We start from the raw sequence: 25866 nt of genomic DNA, 5'->3' as shown, positions 1-25866 counted from the left end.
TCATTTCTTTGTGTTCTGCTTTAAGTCCTGCTGTTTGTTGGTATGTGGGATTGAGTAGCCTCACAGTGCACATAGAGCATCTTTAGCTTTACCCTTTTATGCTTTAGAGTGATGAGACGTTGCAATTAAACACCAAATTAACTCTGAATAGTTGTATTTCACAGTCCTGCCCATTTTTCTCTTGAGGATGGGAGCTGGTAGGGCACTGATAAAGGGAGAAACAGATTTATTCTTCTATCAAGAGTTACACAAACAATATCTCAAGGAAGTGGTTCTGCTTTCAGTACTTTGTCCCCAAAAAGAAGACGGTCCAGTGTTCTGTCCTGAAAGTGCAGAATCATAAACACTTGGTTACTTCTGTCTTCTCCAGACAGATGGATCACTCCTCTCTTCACCTTGCGCTCCACTTGCACAGATGTTGATCCTTATTAAAAATCTCCTTGTTCTGGGCACATGGGCTCTGAAGAAGTCACTGTCCATACCGTAGTGCTTGTGCGCTGTGTACTGCTTGGTCTTTCCTGCAAGAACCATGGGGGAATCACAGCCTTGGCAGGATATTAGCATGCAGGAGACTTCTTGCTCATCCTGGTCAGAAAGGAGTTGAATTTTGGACACAGTGGCATCTCTGCAGAGTAACTGCCATTGTTCTTCATCTATTAGGAATTCAGCATGGTATGGCGGGTCCCCTCAGCAGACAATTTGAGTTAACCATGAGTGGGTGCTGACAGACTCCATTCTCAAGCCTATACTCTACAGATGGAGTTCCCTTGTTTCCACCAACCCTTCAGAGCAGGTACTGGTCCTGGGCTCCTCTAGATGTTGTCCTCTTAATTTCGTCGTTCCTTAGTCCAGGTTTTAGACCTTTCTCTGTCCCTTTCAGCCTGTAGCCTGAGAACAGGTAGGAGTATTCAGCCTGAGTGAATACTGGGAGCTCCTTTTGACTTGATGCTTGTGCCATTTGTCCCTTCTATTCTGGTTGCTGACCAGCCTGTTGGCTTGTGCTGCCGGAAATGTCAGGAGAGAATCTAGGCTGTTCTTCAGGAATGCAGGACACCCTTACACCAGTCAGGATTTCCCCCTTGTAGATCACTTTGAAGAGCCCTACCTGGTCTTGACTTTCCCAAAGGGATCTTTCCCATCTCCCTCTGGAGTGTGTGATTAAGCTGTGTCAGGCCACATGAAGGGCACCAGCTGTCTTACTGTAAGACTCTGTAAGACTCACTTTTGCCTTCCCCATTTAAAATGCCAGCCCTGTCTTACCATGTCCATGCTCCCAGCCTGGAGGTGGTTGAGCTCCAGTTGGAGGTGCAGGTAGTTCCTACAGGTAGGGAGTGCCTGGAGCTACTTTGGGAAGCAGGAGCTGTGGCTGCAATAGAGCAGCAAGGGGTCACTAATCAAACTAACATGATATCTCTGATGTGTTTGTATTTTGCAGATCAGGCTTTGAGTTCAGGCTTAAGTAGATCAGTTCCCTCTCCCAGAAATCCCAGTCCTTACTCTCAGGGTGAATTGGGAAGACTTAAGTACCTGTTGCAGATGTTCTTCCTTTCCTGTCCTGTGTCCTTTTCAGCAGGAACGAAGTTGTGCCAGGGCTGAACTCTGGCCTTCTTCAAAGAGTGGGAGCTGCTTTCTGCAGCTGCCCAGCATCCTGTGTTGTCTTCCCACCAAAATACTGGAGTATGCAGTAGCTACATGATGACTGTTTTCAGTGCCCTTTCCTTTTTACAGTGTGATGAAACAGTGCAGTGAGTTCCCCCCTTTGATTTGTCTCCATGGGAGAAAACAGGGAAGGCTCAGGCAAGGTCATCTTGGACATTTTTCTAGCTGGATTCCATGGTGTATCACCAACAGTGTCTGATGTTTCATCACAACCTGGGCAGCCCATCTCAAGGTGTCTGGGAAATACTCCTGTGCTGGGTATCTGTAGGGCAGGTGGTTTGGAGTGTGATTTGTGCCATTCCCAGGTGGTGACAGATTCTAGTGGGTGATGGATATCTGAAGCTGCTGTGTCCTGTTCACAGGGAGGGGTGCAGAGAGTAGTGGTGCCCAAAGGTTTTGATCTCAGTGCAGAGTGAGGATGCTCTGCAGGGTCAGATGTACTGAAGAAGGCGACTGGCTAAAAAACATTTTCCTTCTGTTGTTGAGCAATCAATCCTATGTTTTATTAGAGTAATGAGTTTCCTAGCTGAATGCAAATTGTGAGGCCATTGCCCTAGTAGTAGAACCATACTAGAATTATGAAATATTTTCAGATATGATATTTAGTAAGTATTTCTGCCAGAAAAATAAGCATTGTGGAGATGGGTATTCAAGAGGAGCCACAACAGTATCTTTCTCTAGTTGTTGCTTGGCTCATCTGAGCTTGTGCCCAAGAACAAAGAGTAGATCTGGAATCTTCTGGTAAGGATCACAGAGTGGTCTTTTGCAGTTGTTTCCATATAAGGTTGATTCTCCTATCTCCTGTCTTCCCTCTTCGAATGAGCAATCCTTTTATAGAAGATAGGGAATTAGTCATATTTTCTGTAAACGACCTCTGAAGCTCAGGTTGAATCCCCATCCCATCAGGTGAGGAGGCTCCATGGCTTCCTGAAAGAAAAGAAGGAAGGCACGGAATTTCAGGCTGTCTTAAAACTCATTTAAATGTACAACCCAGCATGCAAACGTGATTGTGCTCCGGAACTGCAGAGAGAATACCTGATTTAGAGAACTCTGCAAAAGTATTCCCTTTTTAGATTGGACTAACTGTTGATGGCCATAGCTGTCCTCAAGGACTCCTGAGCAGGAAGGTTTCAAGTTAATGAATATGGTTTTCAGATTCTGCACTTGAGCTTTCAAGTTTGGGCAAACTTAGAGAGCAGGGCTTGTGCACTTGAAGAGACAGAGCCTGCACAGGCACACAGCTCCAGCAGCAGCAGTTGTGGGATCAGCCAGGACATCCCCTTTTTAATCTGGGGACTTCCAGTTAATGAAAGAAAGTATGATTAAATTGCCATGCTCTCAGTGTGTAGTGTGTTAGTCTTTTCTAGTACATCTAACACGACATTCAGATGACTTAAATGAACTGCAGAGTAGTGAATGGAATCACTGGGGTAGACAACTAAATTCAAATGCCAACATTTTAATAAATTTAATGGGGAAATTACATCTGTAAACCAGTTCTGTGTTTATTTTGATTCTGTTTTTCTTACCCTGGAATTGGCTACATTTGGGAACCTTGAAACGAGGCCAACCTGAGTCAGAATTCTTCTACTAGCATTCCTGGAAGTGTTTCACCTTGCTCCATGGGGTCAGGATATAGGTTACCTCTTATCCCTGCCTACTGATCCTTGGGAACTACTTAGAAGAAGAAATTGTATTCTCACAGAGATACCTTAGGTGATCTTGGTACATTTTTCTATCTTTCAGGTTTCTCTGTGACAGTCAGAAGGATTTGGATGAGCTGCTGGATTGCCTGCACCCCCAAGGAGTAAGGGAGAGCCAGCTCAAGGAGCGCTTGGAGAAAAAGTGAGCCTGCTCTTTGTTTTTCTGTGTGTGCCTTCTCCGAGTCAGAGCATGTCCTCAGCACAGAAATCCCTGCCATTCCTGGGGCAGCATCCCAGGCTGGGCTTTGATTGTTTCTGTGCTGAAGAGGGGAAGACATTGAGGTTGAGTAATTGCTGGTTTTTCTTGGGCAGTTTCTTGATAAATAACACTCTGAACGGTGAGGAGGTTCTGTCAGTCTTCAAATTGCTCCTTGAAACTAGGAACAAAGGCAGTGCCAGTTGCTCTGAGCCAGAACTGCCACGTGCCTTCATGTGTCTTTCAAAGAACGTTCTGCACTGGTGGAGCTCATAGCTCCTGGTGGAGACCATTGTCCCAGAGCCTGCCCAGCTTCCAGGGCAGTGCTCTGCCTGTACTCAAAGGTTGGTTTGATTTTCCAGGTATCAGGACATCACACATTCCATCCATTTGGCTCGGAAACAGAACTTGGGCCTCAAATCTTGTGATGGCAGCCAGGAGCTGCTGAACTATCTCCGGAGTGATCTGATTGAGGTTGCAACGCGGCTGCAGAAGGGAGGCCTGGGATATGTTGATGTGACACCAGAATATGAAGCAAAAGTGAGTGAACAGGCAAAGTACTGAACAGGACAAGTGTGAGATGATAATTTCTGTGGAAGGTCTTCAGTCTTTTTTTCTCCTCAGACAGGAGGAGCAGGAGATCAGTTTTCTCGTTTGTCCTTTAAACAATTATTTCAAGATTACACAGCGGATGGCTTGAGGTGTAGGTGGGTCATAGTGTTGGAGCTGAGTGTCCTGTTCAATTGTCCTGTTTCCATATTCTCATGACAGGCTTCTCTATGGAGCAGAACTCCATAGCTGATTTTTGTCTTCTATATCAAAGCCAAGCATGTCTTGTTGAGACAGCAGCAATAGGCTGATTCCATAACCAAGTGTGGCAGGTAACCACACTGCATTAGATACCACAAGTGTCCATTTGCAGGCCCACTTCAAGCAGCAGAGAGAGTAATATCCAGCTGTTACAGGGTCGTATCCTCTTCCCAACAGGTGTACTCGCTGGAGAGCCTAAAGGATTTTGGAGAGTGTGTGATTGCGCTCCAGGCTGGTGTTGTTAAGAAGTTTCTGCAAGGTTTCATGGCCCCCAAGCAGAAGAGAAGGAAACACCAAGGAGAGGATTACATTGCCAAGGCTGAGGAGATAGATGAAGACAAGAAAATGGCAGAAGAAGCCAAGGTATTGTTCACCTCAGGGCTCTGTTTCGGTCTTGCAGTAGAACTCTTTCAGCAGTAGCAGTACATTTCATGGGGTACTAAATCTTGAGCAGCTTCCTCCCATTTCAGATTTATAGCTGAGTGGGTTTGATGTTTATGGGGCCAGCTGTTTCCTGTTTATTTTGAGGAGTAAATGTATGGGGAAAATAAAAATCATAGTGAGGAGTTACTTAATTTTCTCTCTGGGAATAGGAAATGGGTCAAGTTCCCTCCATACAGTTCCTCTTAAATAAAAGTACATTATGGAGTGTTTTCACAGAACTTAACAAGAGTCATATCTGTCAGAGAGGACTGATGGTGCTTTGGTCCACAAAGAGAAGGAGAGACATGTTGAGGTTCTGGTGACTGCAAGGGAGTGAGATTCAGGTAAATACCACTTTAGGCAGAGGGAGATGCAAGTTGTTGTATGTGTGGGGGCACTTGGAGAGATGTCTGGGCAAACAAGCTGCATGTGCCTCCAGAAGAAAAGTGGTATTGTGGGTCTAAATACATATCCCTCCTAATCAAAGGGATGGAGAAGGGCTGCAGAGGATTGGGAAGGGTACTGCAGGCAGTTCTGCTGCACCAGTGTTTCACCCTAACAGAGGTACTTGTGTTCAGGGGTAGTTTCTGTGCACTAAGTTGAACAGGACATGAATGCCCCATGAGAAGACTTTTCCCACTGCCCTCAGCTCTGCCCTGACTGATCACTGACTTCAGCAGAAGCAACAATACCAGAATTGGATCAGCAGAAGTACTTGAAAGCCCCGGCTTAAAAAAAAAGAAATATTAGGTGTTTACCTGAAAGAGTAGGTGGACAAGAAGGGTGGAGAGAGACTAATTTACAAGACCACATAATGACAGGACAAGGGGGAATGACTTCACACTGATAGAGAGTGGGGTTAGAGTGGATATTGGGAAGAAATTCTTCCCTGTAAGAGCGGTGAGGCCCTGGTACAGGTTGCCCAGAGAAGCTGTGGCTGCCCCTGGATCCTTGGAAGTGTTCCAGGCCAGGTTGGACAGGGCTTGGAGCAACCTAATCTAGTGGTAAGTATCCTTGCCTATGGCAGGGGGTTGGAACAATATGATCTTTAAAGTCCCTTCCAACACAAACTATTCTGGGATTCTATGACTGATGCTGGGGGTAGTTTTTTTGGTGTGGGTCTGTGGGGTTTTTTTAAAGCTTCTCTCAGTACATGCTGAACCCTCGTTTGAAAATCAGGTCTTTGCTAGGCTGTGCCGTTGCTGTGTTAGCAGGATAATTTGGGTAGGCAGTAGAAATTTTCGCATTCCTCAGTTCTCCTGAAGTATTTAAACTTTGCTAAATTTGAATCTTCCATCCTAAGTGCAAGGGCAATGGGAGGAGGCTGTATCCTGAAAGCTCTCAGCAGAATGGAGTGCTGTAAAAACTCGCTGAGGTCTGAGGCAGAAAGGGCCTGGATCAGCACACTTCCTGTTTCTACAGCAGCGCTGTGTTGTGCCGTACTCCTGTCTGCCTTGCACCTGTAACCATGAGGGCTGTACCTGTAGGGCGCACTCAGGGTAGCATCAGATTTACTACAACACAGTCCCAGTGTGTGATTGTGCAGGTCTCCCCCCCTCTGAACACTGGCTTTAGTGTCATGCCAATGCCTCTGGAGCATTTATTTATGTAGTGTGGTGCTTACTTTATCTCATTCAGACTTTTCTAGACCTTTGTGGTAGTACAAGCAATGTTCCAACTTTTCTGGGGTTGTTCGTTGGTTTGTTTGGTTTGGCAATTCTTTTTTCCCCTCAGTTTATCTGGAATAAGCTTTCTTTTTGCCAAAGCAGAAAACCTTTACAGATAACCTTGAAAGAGCAGCCTAGTTTTTAGATACAGTTATCTGATGAAAATCCCAGACTGCCAGGCAGACTGTTCTGAAGAAGAATCTCTTGCATAGGCCAAGAATTATGAAACCTTTTGAGCACTGCACTGTGACCACATAGCAGGTAAAATACAGCATAGCCGCACTGGAAAAACACAGTCAATGTACGTCCAGACTATAGAGGAAGAATTGCAGCCCTGTGGTATGGGTATTTCTCATTTTCCCTGTGAGAAACAAGTTATGGCTTAGCAGGCACCCGTTTGCTGACATAATTGTCTGTACTAAGGGTTCCTGCTGGCTCAGCTGCATTGCTGGAGCTCACACTGCTGAGTGGCAGAGGATTGCTGTGAGACCTGGCTTGTGGCTGCTCCTGAAAATCAGGCTGGTGCCTCTGTTGATGCAAACATTCCCGTTTCCAGTGGCAGTAGCATGCTGGACTATCCCAGAGCAGGACAGGGAATATGTGACCTCTTTGCAGCATGGCATTGCATCACAGCAGTCTGAGCAGAGTGAAGAACATGGGTGGGTTACAGGTAGATTATTGCCCCTGTGACCTGAGTTCAGCAGTGTATGCAAGGGCAGAGTCAGCCTGCACTTGCAGGCAATCCCTCAAAGAGTGGCTTCAAAACCAAGCAATTCCAGTTTCAGCTGTTCCGAGGGATTTCAGCTCAGGTTGCCAGATGAGAGCCTTTCTATCCAGAGGCTTGTCCACCTTTACCAAAGAAGGTGTTTTCTGTTACTCTGATGTTGACATGTGACGGAGGACTTCTTTTATTTTGGGGGTTGTTTTGTTTTCCCTGCTAGATTGCTCCTATCCAGTCAGGAGGGGATTTAAGTAACTTCTTCCAGTCTCCTATTTTGCCTTGTTGGCAGCTGGAACTCCCTTGGTACTGGTGCTGCTCAAATGCCACAGTCTCCTGATGCTTGGGAAGCAAGGCTAGAAATCTGTTAAATTCCACAGACTTGGGGAGAAATATCTCAGCAAAACTTGCCAACAGCTTTTGCAGATTTATCTTGGCCCAGCAGTTATCCAGTATGTTAACAGCAAAACCCATGGAACAGTTCCTTGGAAAATCAATTACACAGTATGCGAAGCACCTCAACAATGTTCTGCAAAAAAATAGTACAGAGCTGTGTAACCTCCACAGTAGGCTGGGCAGCTTTCTGTTTGTCTCCGGTGGTTCTCCAGGATCCACACCAGCAACAACACCAGGGATGTTGGCATTTCAGAACAGTTTGTGTGTTTTTCCAAGCATCTAATGTATGCTGTGCTTCCTCAAATTCAGTCAGAGGAGAATGTGCAACTCTGCAAAACTCCCGGGTTTTGTTTGGCTCCCAAATTGCTGTCAGCTGCAAAGTTTAGATTTTCCCATCTGACACTTCACTGTTTGTTTTTTCATTCTCCTGGGGTAGAACATTAACTTGAATCCCATTATGTCCCTGTCATGTCTGACCTGTCGCCTCATTGTTGCAGAGCACAGAATTACCATTGGAGTGGGATACCACTGTGGATAACTTTTGTCCTGCTGCATTTCCGATTTATTAAAATGGTATTTCCAAACCTCCTGAGCTGGGTGTGTGGTTTCCCAATGGCCTTGCTCTGTGCAGACCCTGGCAGCTGCCCTGGTGCAAAGCGCAGCTTTGATGCTGTCATCCTCATTCCCAGTTTCTGGGATTTCAGGTGAACTGAGGCCATCTTGTCTCAGGGAGCAGCTGGTTTCATATTTGAGGGGTCCAAATGCCTGTGCAGTGTGATTGTAGCTGGTGGCACAGGGTCCCCTCTGCCACCTGAGCAGCTTGGGGACCACGAGGATGTTGCTGTAGTCCAGGTGCCTCTGTGGTACCCACTGGAGGGCAGCACAGGCCACTTCAATCCTCCTTCCACTGTGGTTGCCAGCTGTTCCCTAACTTTCATCCCACATTTTACAGTGCTAGATTTCTGCCTTTTATTTTCTTAGCCTGCCGATTATTTGTGTTAGACCTTCAGAGCAAGAATTTAGTGGAGTTCGCGTAGGTTGATTCAGCCTGACCATGAAATGCAAAACGGTTGACTCTTACAAACAAACTGTCTGATCCAGGGAGGCTGGATATGGATAAACCACAACCAGGACTGCTGAGGTGACACAGAAGGAAAGAAATATCAGAGTTGAGCTTTGGTTATGAAGGGCCCCAGCTAAGGGATATAAAAACATCTTTAGACTGAAGTGAGCTGTGTCTGTGCATCGTTGTAAGCTGTTAGGTTTGTCTGCAGGTTGCTTCAGCCATGGAGAAGTGGAAGACAGCAATCCGTGAGGCCCAGACCTTCTCCCGTATGCATGTACTGCTGGGGATGCTGGATGCCTGTATCAAGTGGGATATGTCAGCAGAGAATGCCAGATGCAAAGTGTGTCGCAAGAAAGGTATGCATTCCTGCCCCACGGAATTCCTGCCTGTGCAACAGTTGGATGCTGTCACCTCTCTGCTCTGCTTAGGCAACGTGTCCTTGTAGTCTGTCACTCTGACTGTGGCTGTATTTTAAGTTCTGAATGTCAGGAGTTACAGTCAGCAGCACTGATCTCTCAGAAACATTTGGCCCCGACTCCAGTGAACCATTCTTACGTAACCAGTACGCAGTATTGCAGAGCATTGCAGAGCTGCTATCCCCTGGATGTTTAGGGTACTTGGACAGAAGTCATCTACAAATCCTTCCGGGAATACTTGTGCCACTGTCCATTCCCTAGTTTCATTTTTGGAATGATCTTTGGGTCTCTGAGCCTTGTCAGTTAATCGTGTCTTTTAGAGAAGGAGCAAGCAAGGAGACATTGGGAAGGTTATTATGGGGAAAATGAGGGGGGGATGTTACTGCTCTGAGGCGAGAGTGGGAGCAGAACTGTTCAATGAGCTGGGGAAGTCACCAAACCGGTGACGAGGGAATACTTTCTCTGTGTGCACTGTAGAATGAAGGGCTTTAGAGTCTTCCAGGTGGAGGGGGAAGTAGAAGGTGTGCCAGCATAGACGGGGTGCTGGTATTTGTTCTGCCATAACCTCTCCTGTTGGATGGGAGCCTGGAGGAAAGAGCCTGGTGGTGCATTCTGCCTCACCACTTTTGTATTTGCTGAAACTGTAGTGGGAAATGAGGGCGGGCAGAGCTCGGGGTACTGTTGGGCAACTTTTGTTTACCAAAAGGCTTTGCCATCCACCCCTTCAGAAAAATAAGGGCTTAACCAGTGCAAAATTTGCCTTCACTGCGGAATCCCGGGTATTCCAAACCAGTGCCAAAACTATCCTACCTGCCATTGAGAGGAGTTTCTAGGCAGAAGTAAAGGGGGGGGGAGGGGCATGCTCACCTGAGACTAACACGATAGTTTCACAGAAACTAAGAGCTGAGATGTTAGAGAAAGACATGCTGGCAAAGTCCTCTGCACTTTCTTTTTCCACTTCAGTAAAAGAAAGCTGGCTCGGGACTGTCTCCGTGTTTCCCTTCATCAGTGGGAAGCACAGAGAGAGACTAGTCCTGCTGCATACTGATTTTCAGTGTAGCCTTGTTACCCTGAGTAGAAAGAAGATACGGTGTAGGTTAACCAGACTGAACATAGAACAAGTATAGCTGCATTTTTAGCTTACAGCTCTGGGGCATATTTGTAGCAAACTTCTCTTTCCCCATGTTTGCTGGGTGAAACCTCTTTGGTAGGTTTCTATCTTTGCCTCCAACGAAATCTTCGCAGGGTGAGGGACTTCGCATTGGTTTTGTTCGTTTTTAAGTGCTGCTCTTCATAAATACAGTGGTGGGACAGAAGGAAGGATCCCCAAGGAAGGCCATCAGAGAAAGGGTCCCTGCCCTCAGAGGGGACTCTGCATCTTTCCTTTGCTTAGTCTTGCCCTCCAGCATTGCAGCAGCTTCTGCCTCTCAGGTTGAGTGAGGCTGTGGCCTTGTTACAAGTCAGCTGCACTTTCCTAGGTGAGGATGACAAGCTGATCCTGTGTGACGAGTGTAACAAGGCCTTCCACCTGTTCTGCCTGCGGCCAGCACTCTATGAGATCCCAGATGGGGAATGGCAATGCCCAGCGTGCCAGCCTTCGACAGCCCGGCGCAGCTCACGAGGCAGGTGAGTGACCCTCCTGCCCTTAGCCTTGTCACAGCACAGTCCCCGCCCTGTTTTCACAAGACCCAAACCAGCCTGGAGCAAAGCCCCTTAAAAAGGTTTGAAATCACCCAGTTAAAGCAGCACTGGAACAAAAGAAAAGCAGTTTTTTCAGGATGTAAGTTTAGCACACTTGTGTTGTACAGGTTCATGAGTTTTAATAAATAACTCAGGTTTGGAAATGAAAACATGTGCAAAACACCCACCAAAATTAGCTTCACTAAAGATTGTTGTTTCCTTTGAGCAGCTGGTTGGGTTGTTTCTTCATGTAGTTCGTGGCTCTGCAGTTCTGTGGGTCCCTGGGCTGGGTTACTGGGGTGTTCTTGTAAGCTAGAGCAGACATTACTCCGGGCTGCAGCTCAGTCCCTACTCTGCTACTACAAATCAGGCTACAAAATGCCATTCTAATGGTTTTCTGGACCTGATAACCGTAGCAAGACAGGAGCACCTTATGATGTGACAAAGGGAACATGATTTGAGGAGGTGTGGCAGATATGACTAGTTGCCTCCTGACAGCAAGGGGTTGGATTGGTTTATTTGAGTTGCAAACTGGAACTTAAGCATTTTACAGTGAGTGTCCTGTGCTGGTGGTGACTGTGCTGCATCTCCCCGTGTGTCAGTGACGTGAGGCTGTCGCGTGGCACCTGATGCAGAAGCAGCCAACAGATCCTCCCTGGCAGAGCAGCAGCACAATAAAGGTGTGCCAGCCAGTACTGTGCAGGTGGTATATGGCCTTAAAAGTATTAGTTACTCCCTGGACACCATTTAAGAGTTCTTCAGGCTTGTACAGAAATGACAGGGCTGCAAGGCAGCTGTTCTGGCCTGAGTTCATAGTTACTTTGATGTGACAGAGTCACCTGCAAGCTGCTCAGCTCCTGGCCCAGAGCCATCAGGTGGGGAACACCTCTCCTGTTATCTGCTTCTGCTCTTGTCTTCCTGGCTGAGGTAGGAAAAGAATGTCAGCCTGGCAGATCTTTTACCCCCTGTGCTGTGGAAGTTTTATTCCTTCTATTGCTCAAGATCCTCTTTCTCTAGGGTATTTAGACTCCCACAGCAGCTTTGCCTGTGTCCCCTTTTGCCTGTGCATGCTGGCTTTTAATGGTCTGAATGAGACCCCACCTGCAGTGCTGCCTCCAGCTCAGGGATCCCCAGCACAGAAGGGACATTGACCTGTTGGAGCAAGTCCAGAGGAGGCCACCTAGTTGGTATGAGGGATGGAGCACCTCTTCAATGAGGGAAGGCTGAGACAGTTGGGATTGTTCAGCCTGGAAAATAGGAGGCTTTGGGGTGACCTAATTGCAGCCTTCCGGTACCTGAAGGGAGCCCACAAAAAAGATGAAGAGAGACTATTTACAAGGGGGAATGGCTTCCTTGACATTCTTCCTTGACAGAAGGCAGGGTTAAATTGGATATTGGGAAGAGATTATTCCCTGTGAGGGTGGTGAGGCCCTCACAGGGAATAATGCCCAAAGAAGCTGTGACTGCACTGTTCCTGGAAGTGATGGAGCTTGGAGCAACCTGGTCTAGTGAAAGGTGTCCCTTCCCATGACAGGGGGACTGAAGCAAGATGGGCTTTAAGGGCCCTTCTAACCCAAACCATTCTATGATTCTATGAATGATTGAACAGATACAGGTGAGAAGCCAGAATGTGCTGGGCAGGGAGTCTGGGTGGCTTCTGACTTCAGAACATGAGGAGCCTGATGTTCTGTTCACCAATCTGTTTCCCATAGTATAAGGAAACCAATCTGTTTCCTTTAGTATAGGGAAAATAGTCCAGCAGGAAGAAGACTCCCTGTTGAAACTCTTTAGGCCTGGCCTGCAGACCTGGGTAAATAGCAGATCATCCTCTCAGGGAGGAGTAATTACACAGCAGTCACAGTCTTAAAATCTGCTGCCCCATGGTCATGGTGTCTAGAATACCAAAAAATACCCAGATTCAGCTGTTGGGAATTTTCAGCCCAGATGTTTAGCCAGGGAAGTGCCCTTTGAGCTGTAGCTTACAACTTGTTACTCTGGAATACAGCTAATTGCCTTGGGCTGAGCCTGGTGTTTGTTGTACAGCCCAAACAGTACCAGGGGCCTGGGGCCACCGGTGCCCAGGCTCTTGTACCACAAACATGTACACCTGCCTTTCTCTAGGAACTATGCAGAGGATTCTGCTGAAGATGAAGGTGAAGAAGGTGAGGAAGCTTCTGATGAACCAGATGCTGAGGAGGAAGAGGAGGAGGAAGAAGACTATGAAGTTGCTGGACTAAAATGTAAGGGTTTGACCATGTAGGGAAATAACAGGAAATAGTAACCCTCTGCTTTCAGCGTCTGAAATACGGATCCTATTTGGGACTTGTGCTTTTCCTCATGCAGACCAGGTATAAGACTGGGAGATGTCACAGGCGAAGGCTGTGGCTGTGCTGTGGTTACTTGGGGAGCTGGAGTGAACCCGTGGCCATTTGTGATGGAGTCAGCACTAGCAAAGATTGAAACTGCTTGCTGCCCAGTCACTCCCTGGGAATACTGATGACACTGTCCCAAGGGCTGAGAAGGGTCAGCAGAGATTGCAGTGGGGTGGGGAGGTCAGCAGAGCCAGGGCAGCACCAGCAGTTCCTGGGATTGGCAGTCTCTGTGCCTACAGGATTTGTTGTACACTGGAAGCTGTTTAAATGCTTATGGAGCTCTCACCACAGCCCTGTCTCCTTGCTTTTCTTTTTCCCACCAGTTCATAACTCCTTGAGTGCAGGACTTCTATAGTGATTTGGCAAGGAAGCATTTTGAAATAGGAGGACTGGCACTTCGTCTCTTTATTCCAGTGGGAAGGCACAATGCTCCTGGTGTAGTGTGGCCTGGACCACCAGCACCCTTTGGTTGCGTACAGAGACCACTTGGGATTCATAACTGGAGCATTCCTGGGCAACTGGGAGGAATTAAAGACTATTTTCTAGACTCCTCAATGCCTGCTTCTTCACCTAAACATATTTAGTATGTGTATCCACTTTGGTTTTAGGGGAGTTTGATTCAGTCTCAATTGGGCAACTTGCTGCACTGAAAAGCTCAGTCTGAGAATGGCACACTGCCAGCATTTGCTTTCTGTCAAACTGTCCTTGACTGACATAACGTTAACTGCAGGTTGTCTTAAACAGGGCAGATGGAATCCAAGGACTGGGACCCAGAGGATTATCCCATGTTCTTTTGCGGGTTTCCATCCAGGCCTGAGCCTTTATTCCCTTGCTTTATTCTGGTTTCAGGCTCACAGATACCACGGCTATGCACACTGCTTGTTGTCCTGTGGCATATCCATGTCCACACTTGGAATGTGTTCAGCCTGTGTTGCATGGCCAAGGCAGGAGCTGAGCCAAGCTTTCCAAACAATAGCAAAAGAGGGTTACAGTCACTAAAAATAAAGTGCTAAATGCAACCCCTGGCTTTAAAGAGCATTAGCATGGAAAGGTCACTGTGGAAAACTTTTGTTTTAATAGAGAAGTCACATTGATCCTCATGGCGTTTATCCTGAGGGATCTAACCTAGAATGTTGGATTGTCAGACATTTAGCACGTGCTGCATGCTTAACACACAAGCGGAGTGACAGCAGGCGGACGTCCCGAGGTCCCGCCACACGCCCAGCACGGGGGGCCCAGCACGATGATTTATGGGACAGGGCTGGATCAGAGGCTGCAGCTGAGGTATCCAGTGTGCTGGATACAGCTTGCTCAAGGGTTTGGGATCAGGTGGAAGGGGTTTGACTTAGGAAGGCAAACATATTCTCCTCATACAGAGGGTCATGGGAGAAACTTAAGACAAGGGAGTGCGTCAGCATGCTTGCATTGCCACCGGTGTGGAGCTCTGACAGGCAGACTCACACAGGCAAGTGCCTTTCTGTAGGATGTAATGTGGCAGCCCCAGTCTTGGGGAATAAAATCCCATTGTTTCCCACTTGCAGCACGTGGAGCAGCTCCCAGCTGCAGTAACTCGACACTCCCCCTGCACACAGTTCCCTTCTCAGAGGCCTTACCCTTACCAGCTGGCTTATCCCACTGTGTGGGCTACTTGGAAAAGTACGCATCCCAAAAACAGTGAGGAGCAAAGGGGCAGCAGGAAACGGGAAACTCCAGGTTTCTGCTCCTGGTGCTTTCAGAGGGTGTGTTGCAGTGCTGTTTTGACACAGCTGGCTGTCCTTGCATTGCTTCCCTGTCTCTCCCTCAAGCCTTGATGTTGTTGGGGTCTCTTGGTGCTGCAGGCGGAGGGGTTTGCTGTGACCTGCAGTGGATGATCCCAGAGCTCCCAGGTCTCCCTCGGAGCTTGAGGATCTGCTGTGTGTGAGTACTCTTTAGCAGCAGGCTTTTGCTAGCCATGGCCTCTTCGGGCAGGAGGTGATGACCCACAGATCCCCTCTGGAGAATGTGTGAGAGCACAGCTGGCATGAGGCCGGGTGGTCCCTGGGCTCACCAGCCTGAGTGAGGCTCAGCCTGGTGTGGGAGGCAAAGGGCTGGTGGTGTCTGCTTCCAGATGCACCCAGTCCTCTAAGCCCATGGCTTATCTGTTTCAGTGAGGCCCAGGAAGGCAGCCCGGGCCAAGCAGGGCTCCATGTACCCCTCGAGGCAGGGAAGGCACCAGAGGAAGAAGCAGGCACTACACCCTGTGCGGGGACCGCGGCAGCGCACAGCACCTGTCAACGGCGCAGACATCGATGAGCTGGTAAGAGCCAAATTGCTCCCTGGAGACTGCTCACATCATGAGTTATAAACCAAACAGGTGGCACGCTTCCTCCCTCCCCTTTGCAGAGAAATACCCTGAGTCCTGGTGGAAGCCCAGGCTGGGCTGGGTTAACAAAGAAGACATATCCTTAAGGGCCCGCTGCAGATGGAGTACAGATATGCCAGGCATCCCTCCCCAGCCACTTTCACACATTGTCCCCTTGAGCAGCAGGCAGCCTGCAGCTTGTTAAAGGGTTTTAAATAGTATCCATATGTCTGCGGAGAGGTGGGGGAACTGAGGGGGGTCCTGGATGGCCAGGGAATGCCAGCAATGCTGGACCCTTGCTCCCCAGCCTTGGCTGTTTTCTGACAGTTGTTGTCCGTATGGTCACTCCCCAACTTTCAGGACATAATTTGGCTGGTTTAGGTTTCACTTGACATTTAAAGAATAAAACCATAGGCTCCTGCACAGAGCAGTCTGTGCATGCTGGGCGGGGGGAACTGCAGCGACTGTCTCTGGGGAGCAGCATGCCATGGGGGATACGTGAGGATACTCCAGCCCCACAGCCACATCACAACACCCTGCAGATCTGCCGTCTGTCCCGTGACAAGCACTAGCGGTGCTGGTGTGTCCTGTCACTCCCCTTTTTCATGGTCTGTGGGCTCACTGCTGTTCATGCTAGGTCTGGGGGACTGGCTTGTGGTCTGTGTTAACACACTGTAGGGCAAGCAAGCCAGCACAGAGGGATATTCCAGTGGGGCAAATCTTACTGGAACAGCTGGGTCAGGGTCTCTGACAGCACACTGGCTCAGAGAAGAGGACTCTGCCAGGATTTATCATTTGTCCTGGGAAGAGACCAGAGCTGGGTCAGAATAGTGAGTGCCCTGTGCTGGGGAGCCTTCCTGTCATTCAAGGTTTCCTCGGCAGTGATGGCCCACGAGCTGTGCTCTGCGAGCTGAGGGGATGTCCCCATGCTGGGCGTGACCTGTGCTGGGTCCCTGGGCACACAGCTGACCTTGTGCTGAGCCTGCACAGGGACAGCAGCACTTGGGGCACCAGCTGCTCCCTGGGATTCGAAATGGCACAGCCAACTCTGCCAGGGCAGAACAGCAGCACAAGTGCTTCTCCCTATGCCTCGGGTGCTGCCTGCCACAAGCGCAAGAGAAGGCAGGGAGAGGGAATTCACATTCTCCATTTGCTGGTATTTATTTTTTGGCTGCTTGTTGTGGCCATATTGTCTTTGAACTTACTTTGAAAAAGCCGCCTGCCACCAGAGGAGAGCTGGGCAGTTCGTGAGCCATTCCCACCAAGCTCCTGAATGGGGCTCCTGTCCTGAACCCAAGCGGCTGCTGCATGTCATAATCACAGAATGGCCTGGCTTGGAAGAAGCCCCTAAATGCATCTCATTCCAACCCCTCTGCCATGGGCAGGGACACTTTCCACTAGACCAGGTTGTTCCAAGCCCTGTCCAGCCTGGCGTTGAACACTTCCAGGGATGGGGCAGCCACAGGTTCTCTGGGGAGCCAGTGACAGCCCCTCACCATGCTCACAGGGAAGAAATGTCCTGGCTGTGCTAAGAACCAGCTCCTCTCGCCTCAGGGCTGTTTGCTGAACCCCAAAGCCTGTAGCGGTTCCCTCTTTTTACCAACACCCTTTGTGTGGGCAGGTCCTTCAGACAAAGAGGACAGCACGTCGCCAGAACCTCGAGCTGCAGAAGTGTGAGGAAATTCTCGGCAAGCTGATCAAGTACCGCTTCAGCTGGCCCTTCAGGTGAGGGCAAGTGGCGTCCTCCTCCTCCTCTGTGGGCAGGACTGGCCGCAGGCAGTGTGGGGCTGTGGGCTGGCTGTGACACAGTCCTGCCAGATCCACCTGGGAGACTTAGGCTTCCAAAAGCAAGTCATGTGTGGGAAGAAGCTGCTCCAGAAGAAGCCACCATGTTCTCAGTCTTCAGCTGGACTGAAGACGTGATGCCCTTCTGAGGTGGCAGGCAAGGGGCAAGGAGGTAGGTGTTCTCTGCCGCCTCCAGGATGTTTGGAGCACTGAGGTGCTATGACTGAGGGAAGGTATGGACCTTCCCCATGCCTGAACCGGCTCCCTGGGCTCCTGTCCTTCCCATTCCTGTGCCGTAGGCCTGATGTGCCTGTAACACATCATGTTGAGGTACTGCTTGGGCTTGTTGCACCACCGTGGGGCTGCAGGTCAGGGGTGTCACAGGAGTGAAGGGTTGGGGGGACCCCACTTCTCTGCAGTGGTGCTGGGGTCGGCATTCCCTTCCTATCCCTGTGGCTCTTCCTTTGGCAGGGAGCCAGTGACCACAGAGGAAGCTGAAGACTACTTTCAGGTTATCAGCAACCCCATGGACTTCCAGACTATGCAGAGCAAGTGCTCTTGCGGCAATTACCGCTCCGTGCAGGAGTTCCTCTCCGACATGAAGCAGGTGTTCTCCAATGCCGAGCGCTACAACCAGAACGGGAGTCATGTACTGTCCTGCCTGGAGAAGACAGAGCAGTGTTTGATTGACATGGTGCACAAACACCTGCCAGGCCACACGTATGTGCGCAGGAAGCGCAAGAAGCTCTCTGCCAGGTGCCAGGGACTGGAGGAGCAGGAAGGGGACAGTGAGTCAGAGCCCCTTGAACATTCCCGGGGGCGAAAAAGGAAGAAATGAGGGATGGGGAGGCTAGGGGGAGAGCCAGAGCTGGAGCAGGCCTTCTGGTGCTGCCAGGCAGTCGGATGGGTTGTCTGGAGGGAGTTGAGAAGCAGCGGGCACTTCTCTATTAATCCAGCCTTCCCTTGGGCCCATCCTAGTTTTAATTTTTCTGCAATTTCCTCAAATATTTCGTCATCCATTAAGTGGCGATGACTTAATGCTTCCTCCAAAATCCACAAAGCTCTTCACGAGTCTGTCCTGCCAGGAGGGGAAGGTGGGAGGGCAGGGGGAGGGCCTGGCCAAGCTTGGCTGAGCAGAGGAACACCAAGCCTGCTCCAGCTCAGGCACTGTCGGTTTCCTGGAATGAATCGCTTCCTCCCCTCTGCAAGCAGCTGGAGCGCCGTGGGACCGTCTGCTGCCAGTCATGTGAGCACACCAGCCTCAAGCTGGTGCAGGGGTCGGGTCGTGTTGCTCCACAGAAGGACTGGGTGCCATCAGGCCAATGGGCTACTTGGGCTTGTATGTATATATTTATATGGTGTTAATTCTGAGCCCTGATGCCGGGCTGCGTGGGGCGAGCAAGCACTTAGGTGTACCGCGGTCCGGCTTTCACCAGCATCCCAACACCACTGCTCCAGGGTGCTCCTGCTTTCCCTTGGGGAGCAATCCCTGGAGGTCTCAGTCCAAGGAGGGCTCTGAGCTCAGCTCCCCACCTGTACATGCCACCTGGACCTGCATGCCGTCATGCAGCCCTTTGGATGCCCCGAGTGCCAGCAGCAGACTGGAGAGTGTGACTGTCTGCACAGCCCAAGGAGAGCTCCAAGGCCAGGGGAGCAGCAGAAACATGTGCTATGTAACTTCTTAAATTAATTTTTTAGTTGAAAGTGGCTTGTTTCTAGCTGTGATCTTGTACAAAGAACACCTGTAAGATACCCTTGTCTTGCTTTGGCACATGTACAGTTTATATAAAATCGTGTTTGCTTTATATTTTCCCCCTCTTTAAAACTCATTTTCCTACCAGTAGCAGGAGTTACATCAGGGACTTTGGGGGGAGGAGAGGGGGATCCCAGTCCCTCTCAGCCACAATCTCACGACATTTTCTAGTAACACCCTCGTTCCTGTGCCACAGCCCAGCACCAGCTCCTGCTGTCCCACATGCTGACTTTTTCCCTAAGAAAGAGGTTTGTTTTCTCATTCTCTCTTCCTCTCCATCATGACCGGTTTGGATCATACAATCAGGGCTTGAACTTCTTATCCCAGAATTGTTTGATTTGGAATAAATGGGCTACGGGGCTGTTCAGTGCTGGTTTTATAAGAGCAGAAGCAGCTGCTGTAGCTCCTGGGATTTGAGAAGAAAAGAATCATTGATTACAAATTGCAGCCTAGTTTTGTGAACTCTTTAGGTTTGGGGTTTTTTTAAAACAGGTATTTGTTTTCAGTTCTGGACTGTCGATGACTGCAGATGAGGCAGGTTTCCAGCCCCTTCCCTCTCCCCAGCCTCACGCCCTGCCCCACAGAATAGCACTGATGTTTGTATCTCGCACGTCCCTTCAGAGGCTGTTTTGTCCTGTTTCCTAGAGAACATTTCCTGCAGGTCCTATATGGTGGAACCTTTGGAACTGCACGTTTTCTAAAAATCAGTGTCATTTGGGGGGAGGGGGTTTCTGCGAAGGGCTGTACTTGTAATAAATTGGAAACTTAAGAATAAACATTATGTACTTGTGTTTGTAAACCTGGCTTGTGTGAGTTCTTTGTGGGTCCCTGTGTTGGTGTGGGATTGTCTGAGACGGCTTGCCTCTGCCTTCCCAGAGCTGCCATTGGACATTTCTGGAGGGCAAATGGAGCTGTGGAGTAAGGGAATGGTGAGTCAGGATCAGGTCAGCTTCTGAGACTGTGCTGGTGTGTTCTCACCCTCCCCAGGGACAAGGGAACAAGGCTGTGCTCTGCCTGTCCCTGGAGTGGGGAGTAGTCCTTCTTGGTCTTTGTCCCTTGCATGGTGCCAGTGTGCCAGTTGTCCTCCTGTTCCATTCAGGGTCGCACTGGGTACCCCTGGAGGGACTATGAAGGGTGATGGGGAGTTGGGATGTCTGTTCTTTCACCTCCCAAAGCCTCTTCCCTCCTCTTGGGGTGTGTTTTGCAACCAGAGCCATTCTTGAAGTAAGGATTATTGCTGCTGTGTCCCAGGCCCCCATCCTGACCTCCGGCAGCCCAGCAGGGACACTTGGAACTCCAAGGGCAGCACGGCTGGAGCAGTGATGCCCCAGTGCTCGTGACAGCTCGCAGCTGTGACACAATAGGTTTGGCCAAAGCTTTTCTTGTTTCTGCCAGGAGGATGAGGGTTCCTGGGTGTCTTCATCCTCGTTCTCACTCGATCTGAGTTGGGAGTGCTCCACCACGCCCCATACTGCTCAGCAGGGGAAATCCTGATGGGTTTGAGGGCTTGAAGGCTCTCGGCAATGGACAGATGCTGTTTTCCCTGGAGAAGCCTCATCCCTTCTCCACAGGAGGTGGTTTAGCTTGCTGTCCATGCAACAGGACCTGGGTGAATCTGAGTGACTGGGACATTTCCAGGCCTCAGCACGGAGATCTCGCAGCAGCATCTGCTCCAAGACCTTTTTGGAGACTTGCTTTTTATAGCAGTCCCTCCATGGCATCAGTGTCCTGTGCAGGGCTATAAATAGCTGTCCTCACACCTGGCAGGGCACTGTGGGGGCTTGGCGGGCAGCCGGGGCCCTGCTACCACCATCACCAGCCCTGCTGCACCCACTGCCTGCAACAAACACTGGGGGCTCCTATGATTGCTGGAGTTCCAGCGTGGCCTTGAGAAAATGAGGCCCAACTTTGGCCCCCTGGGTTTCCTCATAGCTTAATTCTCAATAATTAATTAATAGTCTGGGTAATGGGGTTTTGAGCACATTCCCAGAGCACAGTGGCTTTCCTTTTGCTACTCAAACCTGGAGGGAGTGTCTATCTATGTGAGGGTGGATAACCTCCATGGCTCAGCCAGGAGTGACGAGACTCCTCTATGCTGAGCTGGACCAGGACCTCAGGGTATCCTGGGCCCATTCTCACCCAGCTGGCAGCCCCAGCTCAGCCTCTGTAGCCATCCCATCCCACCCTCTGCACCCATCCCACCTCAGTCTCCACAGCCACCCCAAGCCAGGGGCTGCCCTGTGGGGCCTGGGCAGGGCTGAACCCCACTTGTCTCTTGCTGGGGGGCTTCACTGGAGGCAGGTGCTTGGTGCCCTTGGGGCTGCTCTGAGGAGGATGGAGATGGGATGCAGGGAAGAGCTTGGGGGGGGGGGGGGGAGGGGGCGGGGGTACAGAGGGAGGCTGAGCCCCACAGCACGGGGTTGAATGAAGCTGTGACTAGGAGCCAGTGGTGTTCCTGGGCCAGTCCTTCCATGTGACAGCTCCGCTTTGCAACAGGCTCTGTGGAACTGTGTCCCAGCCATGCTCAGCTCTCAGGACTGGCAGCCTTCAGTGGAGCCAGCTGGGCTGCCGAGGCCGATAGTGGGCAGTGGTGGGTGCCGCTGGCCCCCCTCGGGCCCGATAGCAGGGGCCTGTTGGGACGGGTTATCTGGGTGAGCGCTCCAGAGGCAGCCGCTCCTTGGCAAGCGCTGGATGCTCAAGGGCAGCCTTGTCACCAGGGGTGCCGCCAGCCGGGCACCAGCACTGGGCCGCGTGCCTGGCGCACAAGGTGAGCCGAGCTGGCTCTGAGCTTAGCACCCGGGGCAGAACACAGGGAGAACATGTGGCCCTGTGCCCCCTTCCCAGGCAGCCCCCACCCAGAGCCATGCCCAGCTCCCCAGCTGGACTTTGGAGCCTGTCCCGCAGCCAATATTGACTCTCCTGCCCCAGGTCACAGCCCTTTTCTCTGCCCAAAACAAACCTTCCTGTGGCAGTCAAGGGAGCTCCAGAGGCTGCAGCCCACCAGTGCTGGGGACAGGTGGGGTCCTTGCCCTGGCACCATCATCACCACCAGCCTGGGGAAGGGGCTGGATGCCCACCAACACAGCCAGGGGTACCCAAACCTGGTGAGAGACCCTCGGTGTCCCCCCAGTGACACCACATGGGCACTGGGGACTCCTTTGCACCTTCACACCAGCTCATGGGGGAGGAAAAGGCTTTTCTCAGCTCAGTGACGCGACTTTTCCTGCCTTCCTGGCATGCCGGGGGTGGCAGGGAGAAGATTAAAGGTGCTTCACCGCATCAGTCCCCGCAGCACAAAGCCCTGGCACAGCTCGATGGTGGGTGAGCGGCCCCTACTCCAGCCCCTGCCCCCACTCCAGCCCTGGGGCGGAGTCTCGCCCCTGTCCTCCAGCCACAGTTTGATAGTCTGAGCCCTAAGGGCTTCGTCAGAACGGGGGCCGAGGGCTGTTGGGGTGAGCAGTGAGTGCCAGGTTGAATGCTGGAGAGAGGGTCTGTTGCTGGGTTGTTGCTACCTGGGCAAGGGTCGACCCTCCCTGGGGCCCAGCGCTGCCCAGACTGCAGGCTGGCTAATTAACAGGTAATGAGATGATGGACAAGTCTGCGCCTCACTAGAGCTGTGTTGCCCCTACAGCTCCTGCCTGCCACAGGCGCTGCGCTGCCTATGCCCCTGTCACAGCCCTCTGCCTGCTTCTCTTCCCCAGCACTGGGAACCCCCGGCACATCCCTGGGGACAGCCGGGCAAAACAGCCCCACCAAACCCCTGCAGAGACGAGCTGGCCCCTGCCAGCACCTCAGGATGTCTCGGGGAAGGGTGGGCAGTTCCCCTTCTCCGAGCCCCAGCAGAGTCACCCTCCGGTCTGCCCTGTGCCCGCCAGCCCCGGCTCCCCCCGCCAGCCCCGCCAGCACCAGCTGAGGCTTGAATTTCCCTCCGGACAATGGGGAAGGCGAGCTGGGATTGTAACCAGAGCGGGGGATAAATAAAGCTGCCCAGAAGTTTCCATTACCCGCACCTCGGGCTTCTGCGGGGGACATCAAAGCTGAGCCCTCTCTGCCTCAAGGTCCCGTGCCCCCAGCCCATCTCCCTGGCCCCTGGCCTGCCCCCTCAAAGCCCCTCAGCCGGGCACCGAGGCTCCGGCAGCCGATGGCACCGACACAAATCACCTTCAGAGCATGGAGTGGAAAAGATGATTCGTAAGTGTGACAGCACAGGAAAACCCTCCTCCTCCTCCTCTTCCTCCTCCTTCTTGCCGGGAGGTAGAACCGGCCCCAGGGAAGCCACGGAGGGGAACTGGATGGAGGCACCCGCTGGTACCATGCTCCTGCCAGAGACAGAGGCATGGCCCGGTATAGCTTGGCCCGACCCGAAAGCCCCTAAACTGGGGGGGGGGAGGCTCTTGGGGGAGCTCTTGACCCCCTGGAATCCCCACAAACAGCACCAGGCTCGGATCAAATAACACATCCAGGGTTTATTGTTTTTTCCATTCCTCGCAGCTAATGATCAAAAAAAAAAAAAAAATTTAAAATAAATTACAGAATTAAATAAACACGGATGGATTATTCCTCTCCCTGCCCCATCCCCACCATCCCCCAAAGAAAGCGTTAGAAGAGTCACTGGATTTGGCAACAGCAACAACAAAACAACCTCTAGGAAAAAGCAGCTACTTGTCAGTGAGTGGTGCTGGGGGGGGTCCCTCAGCCTCGCCCCCCTAAACCTGGGAGTGTCCCTCCTGCCCCCACACAGCCCTTGCCCTTGCCCCTTACCCGTGAGACCACTTCCCCTGGCGTGGGAGGCAGCCCTCCCCTCTAGACGTGAGTCGGGTTGTCCAGGTACGGGTCCGTCTTGGTCATGTGCAGCATGACTGTGGGGGCTTTGTAGTGGCAGTGGCCCCCGCCACAGCTGACCCCGCTGCAGGGCTTGCCCCGCGTCCTCATGCCCAGCCGCCTGTTGCACAGGCTCTGCCAGGTCTGCAGCGTTTTAGAGCTCCACACCCACACCCCACTGGTGATGCCCACCACCAGCGACATGAAAATCTTTAGCATGAAGACAGCCACAGTGGGCACCGAGGCCTCAAGGGAGCAGTTGGCGGCACGGCGGCCGGGCAGGCGCAGGCAACCGCGCTCCAGCGCCCGCAGCGTCCAGTAATCCATGTTCAGCCGCTCATAGAAATAGCAGACAATGACACAGGTGGCAGGGACAGTGTAGAGGATGGAGAAGACCCCGATCTTCACCATCAGTTTCTCCAGCTTCTCTGTGTTGGTGCCGCCCGTCTTCATGATCTTCCGGATGTGGAAGAGGGCAACGAAGCCAGTGAGAATGAAGGAGGTGCCGATGACTAGGTAGCAGGAGAGGGGGATGAGGACAAAGCCGGTCAGGGCGCTGACGTCCATGCTCCCCACATAGCACAGCCCCGTGAGCTCATCCCCTGCTACCTTCCGCATGGTGAGGATGACAATGGTCTTCATGGCTGGGATGCCCCAGGCGGCCATGTGGAAGTAGCTGCTGTGGGCCTCGATGGCCTCATGTCCCCACTTCTTCCCGGCAGCCAGGAACCAGGTGAGGGTGAGGACAACCCACCAGAGAGAGCTAGCCATGCCGAAATAGTAGAGGATGAGGAAGACAATGGTGCAGCCTGTGCTCTCCAGCCCCTCCTGGATGATGTAGAGCTCACCATTCTCCCGGTCGCAGGCGATGTTCTCGGCCCCGGCCACAGAGCGGATGATGAAGGCCACAGAGTAGACGTTGTAGCACATGGAGAGGAAAATGATGGGCCTCTCAGGGTACTGGAAGCGGTGGGGGTCAAGCAGAAAAGTGAGGACGGTGAAGGCAGTGGAGACAAAGCAGAGGGTGGACCAGACAGCCATCCAGATGAAGGCGAAGTCCTTGTCCTCCCGGGACCAGTACACATCCACCCCGGGGGAGCACCTGGGTGCACACGAGAGGCTCTTCTCCACGTACTGGAACTTCTCAGGGTTGTCACAGGCCCCCAGTCCATTGGGTCCCTGTCCCTCAGTAGCTGTGCCAGGTGGCCAGGGCCGGGGGGCCACGGGCAGCATCCCCTGTCCCTTATGTGGCTCGGCAGCCGAGGCATTTTCAGGGGCCTCCATGCAGAGGGCATTGGGGTCGTTCTTGGTGGGCAACCTGCCGCAGTCAAGTGACTCAGGCCAGCCGAAATTGAACTGTTCCATGATGGGGACGCACTTGTGGCGGGCCTGCTCACACATGGGGCGGCAGGCAGGGATGCTGGCGCTCACCTGGTCAGTGCACATGGGTGCGTAGAGGGAACAGAGGAAGAAGCGCAGGTGAACGTGGCAGCCGTACTCCACCAGCGGGGCGAACTCATGCAGCTTCAGGGCGGCCTCACGCTGGCTCTCGTGCCCCAGCAGGTTGGGCATGCGGGTCAGGTTGTACCCGATCCCCCGGCACATCGGGATGTCCACGGGCTGGCACCGCGCCGCGCGCCCCCGCGGGCCCTCCAGCCCCGCCAGCTCCAACCCGCGACCGCCCACCCCAAAATGCCACAGCACCCACAGGGCCACCCGCAGCCGCGCCGCCGCCATCGCCCGCCGCCCGCACCGGCCCCGCGGCTGCTACAGCTCCGCCATCGCCCGGCCACGCTGCCCTTGCCGCCACGGGGCCGATCGCTGCGGTGCTGGAGGCGCCGCGCCGGGGCAGCCCCCGGCCCCGGCCCGCGCCATGCGGCGGCGGCCCCGCCGAGCGCCCCGCGCCGCCCCGCGCCCGCCGACACCGGCAGCGCCCGCCGAGCGCTCCCGCCCCGCCCCGCCCCGCTGGGCGTGTCCGGGGGGGCGGACGGGACGGGGAGGGGCGGGGGGCGGGACCCACGCGGGGAACGGGCACTGGAGCTCCCTGGCACTGGGGACAC

General features: G+C 52.1%; 2 protein-coding genes across 2 annotated transcripts in view; one reads left to right on the top strand and one right to left on the bottom strand.

The window, feature by feature from the left end:
- BAZ1B (bromodomain adjacent to zinc finger domain 1B) overlaps window positions 1-19784 on the top strand; it is a 44174-nt gene extending 24390 nt beyond the window's left edge. Inside the window, exons 11-19 of the mRNA XM_048324405.1 lie at window positions 3406-3504; window positions 3921-4098; window positions 4546-4731; window positions 8847-8994; window positions 10533-10680; window positions 12856-12974; window positions 15254-15402; window positions 17069-17172; window positions 17704-19784. Coding sequence (XP_048180362.1) covers window positions 3406-3504; window positions 3921-4098; window positions 4546-4731; window positions 8847-8994; window positions 10533-10680; window positions 12856-12974; window positions 15254-15402; window positions 17069-17172; window positions 17704-18070 — 1498 coding nt within the window. The 3' untranslated portion in view covers window positions 18071-19784. The remainder of the gene's footprint in view (window positions 1-3405; window positions 3505-3920; window positions 4099-4545; window positions 4732-8846; window positions 8995-10532; window positions 10681-12855; window positions 12975-15253; window positions 15403-17068; window positions 17173-17703) is intronic.
- A 3647-nt stretch (window positions 19785-23431) lies between these two features.
- Window positions 23432-25654, bottom strand: FZD9 (frizzled class receptor 9). The gene has a single exon (XM_048324912.1). The coding sequence runs from the start codon at window positions 25541-25543 to the stop codon at window positions 23789-23791; it is 1755 nt and encodes a 584-aa protein (XP_048180869.1). The 5' UTR covers window positions 25544-25654; the 3' UTR covers window positions 23432-23788.
- Window positions 25655-25866: the final 212 nt, after the last annotated feature.

The sequence above is a fragment of the Corvus hawaiiensis genome, chromosome 20, assembly GCF_020740725.1.
Source record: "Corvus hawaiiensis isolate bCorHaw1 chromosome 20, bCorHaw1.pri.cur, whole genome shotgun sequence".
In the NCBI taxonomy this organism is placed as follows: domain Eukaryota; kingdom Metazoa; phylum Chordata; class Aves; order Passeriformes; family Corvidae; genus Corvus; species Corvus hawaiiensis.
The sequence above is the reverse complement of the archived record's forward strand: the minus strand, read 5'-3'. Positions and strand labels throughout refer to the sequence as shown.